The sequence below is a fragment of the Octopus bimaculoides genome, chromosome 4 (genome assembly GCF_001194135.2).
Source record: "Octopus bimaculoides isolate UCB-OBI-ISO-001 chromosome 4, ASM119413v2, whole genome shotgun sequence".
Classification (NCBI taxonomy): Eukaryota; Metazoa; Mollusca; class Cephalopoda; order Octopoda; family Octopodidae; genus Octopus; species Octopus bimaculoides.
Window position 1 is genome coordinate 144,597,063 of NC_068984.1, and position 5,298 is coordinate 144,602,360.

General features: G+C 42.8%; 1 protein-coding gene across 1 annotated transcript in view; it reads right to left on the reverse strand.

The window, feature by feature from the left end:
• The window catches only part of LOC106881912 (oxysterol-binding protein-related protein 1), a 48,769-nt gene that overhangs the window by 19,337 nt on the left and 24,134 nt on the right, over positions 1-5,298 (reverse strand). Inside the window, exons 3-6 of the mRNA XM_014932432.2 lie at positions 4,972-5,057; positions 3,402-3,476; positions 2,457-2,565; positions 965-1,050 (exon numbers count right to left, since the gene is read on the reverse strand). Coding sequence (XP_014787918.2) covers positions 965-1,050; positions 2,457-2,565; positions 3,402-3,476; positions 4,972-5,057 — 356 coding nt within the window. The remainder of the gene's footprint in view (positions 1-964; positions 1,051-2,456; positions 2,566-3,401; positions 3,477-4,971; positions 5,058-5,298) is intronic.

Sequence of the window (5,298 nt, forward strand, 5' to 3'; positions counted from 1 at the left end):
GGGGAAAATGATGGTGATAATAGTGATGATGATGATGATGGTGATTTGTGACATTCGCGATGATGTTTTGATGGTGGTGGTAACCCACCCACTCTCACCTTGCTAACGCCACCACCAGCACCTCCGTCACTACTCTCACTAGCAACAGTACTCACACCACTACTACCCCCCCCACCCAACACTCAATGCTAATACAACCTCATGCTGCCATCATCACCATCACCACCACCACCAACAACAACATCCACTACCAACCCCCTTCCCACCATCACCACCACCACACCTGACACCACTACTTGCAATACCAACACTTCTCGCATAGCTTCAACCACTATCACCCTTCCAGGCACCACCAACACACTTGCCAACACCACAAACACCACTCAGTGGGAAACAATAGCAACAACGATTATAACAGTATCATCATCATCATCATCGTCATCATCATTACTATCACTACCATCATCATCATTGTTCAACGTCTACTTTTCATGCTGGCATGGGTTGGATGGTTTGACTGGAGACTGGCAAGCCAGGAGGCTGTGCCAGGTTCTAATCTGATCTGACAAAGTTTCTACAGCTGGATGCCCTTATTAATGCCAACCAGTCCGAGAGTGTAGTGGCTGCTTTTTACGTGCCACTGGCACGAGGGCCAGTCAGGCAGTACTGGCATCGACCACACCCAAATAGTGCTTTTTACATGCCACCAGCATGGGACCCAGTCAGGTGGCACTGGCAACGACCATGCTCGAATAGTGCTTTTTACGTGTCACTGGCACAGGGTGCCAATCAGACGACACTGACACGGGTAAGTATTGGCAACAAGAGAGGATTCTGGCCCCGGAAAATCTGTCTCAGTAGACTCCATTTGACCCCCAACAAGCACGGAGAAGTGAATGTTAAAATGATGATGATGATGAAATGAATGAATAAATTAACGAATGAGTTTCATTATGTGACTTACAATTCCCTTGATGTCATCAATCTGACCATGAAGTGACGATGACATGAATTCATTGACGAGTCTTCGAGAATCACTTTTCTCTGAGGCTACAGAAAAGAGAAAAAGAAATACCAAAAATAAAATATTGGTTTCAAACAAAATTGTTATTGCAAAAGGAAGATTAAAATAGGGGACAATCAGCTGAAGAGTTCAAGAGTTTAAATCTTGCAAAGGTCAGCTCAATTTTCCATTACCAAAGATGTCATAAAATATGTACCAGTAATACGATGGGGTATTTGGCCTGTTGATTGAATGACTATTCCAATGACATTGGGGTAGAACATAGGGAGTGTCAATCTTCGGTGTGCACTGGATAATAAGGAATTATTATTTTTTTTCTTTTTACTTAGTTTTCTAAGGAGAATGAGAAGAATGAGTTGTTTTGATGCTTATGTATTTCTCATGTCAATGAAGCGAAATGACAACAACCAGGAGGCAAAACAAAGCCTGGAAATTGTCTCCCCAAGACCATACTACCTACCATACAGCATTGCACCAGTTTCTTGGATATTCATTTGTTTTTTGTTTTGTTTCTTTTTATTCTTTATGCTCAAAAAACAGCTGGAAGTTGGATGTAGAGGGTTAGTTGGACACAGTGTGAGACGACTGCTGTTATCGTTAGGCCTAACTCATCGTAAGGTAAATACCACCATGACCGATATCCAAAATACAGTGGAGAAGGCTAGCCACTGGATTTGGTTCAAAAGAGATGATGAGCGATGGCTAGAGAAATATTGAGCTTTATTTGATAACCAGTTGATCTAGCAAGCTGGGCCTCATATCAGTGAGGGGGGCCGGTGCGCATTGATGCTGTCGAGAGGGAGGCCCCGAAATGGTGCGCATTCTCTCCTGATGACCCCATACACTTGCTGGCTTCCGGTATGCAGAGTTCTCGACTGGTAGCACTTGCATGTGTGAGTCGTTTGCAAGACAACTGAGGCTGAGCTGAAAAGGCAGGGACTGAACTGGGGAGAGCAGAGAAGACAGCCAAATGTGGAGAACAGGGGAGAGAAGTCGTTGATGGCCCAAGTTCCATATGGAACAAAGGACCTAAGAGAAGTGAAAGCTTCTCTACTTCAACATGGTACATATTTACTTCAAAACTAACCACTACAGAAGTAACCTGTACTACCTTAATCTGTTTATTTATAAGGTAAACAAAGATTAGTGGTGAACTAGTGTGCATTTTTATGATTTTGTGCATTGACTGCAACAAAGATCTTTATGGAACTTATTTACCAAAGTCATTAATACATCTTACCCAGAATGCAGAACAGCCATTAAAGAGCAAAATTTGCAAGATCTGGTGTTTGTAGTAACCATAAGCGGTATAATTAATTGTCCTGGTACATAGTAGTATGAGGTTTGAACTCGTATCCTTTAAGTATGTAGCTCATCCCTTCATTCCTTGATTGTCTCTCAGACACTTTGGTTATCAAAAATGTATACTTACCTTCTAATAAATGCTTTACTTGAGCTGAAGCTAACGACTTAGGAGTGTGACCCTCTGTATTTACAGTGGAGATGTTGGCGCCATGGCTCAGCAGTAACATTACAACATCCTGAAAAAAATTACAAGTTGTCAGTTAATTAAAGAAAACAATCTTTATGTACACACACACACATGCGTGTGCGTATGTGTCTTCTTGTCTCCAAGCAACCTTAGTAGCATGTCAATTTTGGAGAATTTTCTAATTTTTAGATTATCTCCCCTTCTCATTTATAGTTGATCCTAACCCCCATTTAGCAACTGTCCCCCAAACAATTTTGGCTATGCAGTGAATCATTATTAATGCTGACTGTGAAATCATATGAAATTTGCAGGGACCACCTTTGGGCACCTTCAAACACAACTTTTTCAGAACCAAGACATTTAAGTCAATATGAAGTCAGTCATGTATAAAGCAGTTGTCATCCCCAGTCTCTGATAGGGATCAGAAATCTGGGTCATTTCCTGTTGACATCTGACCCAAGGAGATACTTGCACTACCGTTGTCTTAAGATCAACAAGCAGGGTTACACAACTAACGTTAATGTCCTTTAAGAAACAAAAAAAACGCCAACACTGAAGCAACAATTGCCAAGAACCAGCTTTGTTGGGCGAGGATGTTTTTTTGGTTTATTTTATCCTCTCAAGTCATAACACACCATGTATAAACACACACACACACAAACATGCATACAGATAGTTTGTGCCACTGAGAGAGTCTCTGTGCAATTGCTCAATCTGTTAAATTCCCTCAATCTGCATGTAACCATCTTTAAAAAACACATTAAACATACAGAAATAAGGGATAAAGTCATGTTTAAAAGACAGGTGTGGTCAAACAGGACATGCCTGGGGTTAAACAACAACAAAAACAGTAAATAGATTTAATGTAGCAACAATGGAACGTACCTCTCGTGAAGTGTAGGCAGCTCGGTGTAATGGAGTGTCCCCCATGTCATTCTGGATATCAAAGTTGGCACCAGCCTGGAATATTGATAGAAATAAAAGAAGAATTAGTTAAAAAGACAGAAATATCATCATCATCATCATCGGTGGTGGTGGCAGTTTTTAACGTCCACTTTCCATGCTGGCTGCACCAGGCTCCAATCTGATCTGGCAGAGTTTCTACAGCTGGATGCCCTTCCTAATACCAATCACTCCGAGAGTGTAGTGGATGCTTTTTACGTGCTACAGGCACGGGAGCCAGTCAAGCGATACTGGCGTCGACCACACTTGAATGGAGCTTTTTACATGCCACAGACACAGGAGCCAGTCAGGCAGCACTGGCATGGACTACGGCACAAGGCCAGCAATTTCGGGGGAGCAGGTGAGTTGATTACATCACCCCAACATCACCACCACCACCACTACCACCACTGCTCAACTTCAACTGGTATTTATTTTATCGACTCTGAAAGGATGAAAGGCAAAGTGCACCTTGGCAGAGCTAAACTCAGAATGTAAGGCTGGATCAAATGCTGTTAAGCATTTTCCTCAGCAAGCTAATGATCCTGCCAGCTCCACCACCTTAGAAGAGAAATAAATATTGATTTCTTAGTGCCACCTGACCAGTGACACGTGAAAAAGCACCATTCAAGCATGGCCGATGCCAGTACTTATTGAGTGGCCCTCGTGCTGGTGGCATATAAAAAGCATGCTCTACACACTTGGAGCGGTTGGCGTTATGAAGGGCATCCAGCCGTAGAAACCTTGCCAGATTGGAGCCTGGTGCAGCTGCTGGCTCTCCAGACCTCAGTCAAGCCATCCAACCCATGCCAGCATGGAAAGTGGACATTAAACGACAACAATGATGATGATGAAACACAGGAAATTTGGTTTATATTTTCTTCTTCTTCTTCTTCTAGAGTCAGTAAACACATAAAAAGAATAAAGCTAATTGTTTCATGTCGCTGTGGTCCATATTTACATCCAGTAAATCTCTTACTTACAGTCCACTCTGGTTGGTGGGTGGTGGGCATTAGGAAGGGCATCCAGCTGTAAAAATCCTGCTAAAACAGTTACAGAAGTCTGGTGCAGGCTCCTGCTGTCAAACCATCCAACCCATGCCAGCCGGGAAGGCAGACGTTAAACAAAGATGATGATAAATTGTGCTGATTGATGAAACCTATTTACAACTGAGTGGACTGTGGCAGTTGAAAATAATCTGGAACAAAAGAGGAAGAAGGAAGAAGAGAAGTGGGAGAAGGGAGGAAGTGGGAGAAAGGAGGAAGAGGAAGGATGGAGGACAAAGAGAAAAGAGGATAAGGAGGAGAGGAAGAGGAGGAGAGGAAGAGGAAGAGAGGAGAGGGAGAGAAGGAAGATGATGAGGAGGAGAAAGGGAGAAAGGAGAGGAGGGGAAGAGGAGAAAGAAGAAGCAGAGGCGGATGGAGGCAGAAGAGAAGAGGAGAGGTAGGGGAGAAGGGGAAGTGGTGGAGTAGTAGTAGTAGTAGTAGGAGGAGGAGAGTGTCAGAGTGTTTACCTCTAAAAGTAGTTTGACAACTGCTGTGTGTCCAAAGTAAGCAGAAAGATGCAATGGTGACCAGCCCCGGTTTGATCTTCTCATACCTGCAACAGAAGAGGTGGGGGTAGGGTGGAATATGTATAAATAAATAAACAACAATGAAAAAGAAGATAGTATACACAAATTAAGAATTTAGATAAATTGGTAATTGGTGAATGTAAAGTGGAATAGCTGTGTGGTTAAGAAGCTTGCTTTGCAACCAAATGGTTTTGAGTTCAGTCCCACTGTGTGGAAGCTTTGGTAAATGTCTTCACACCAACAAGTGCCTGGTGAATAGCAAAATGC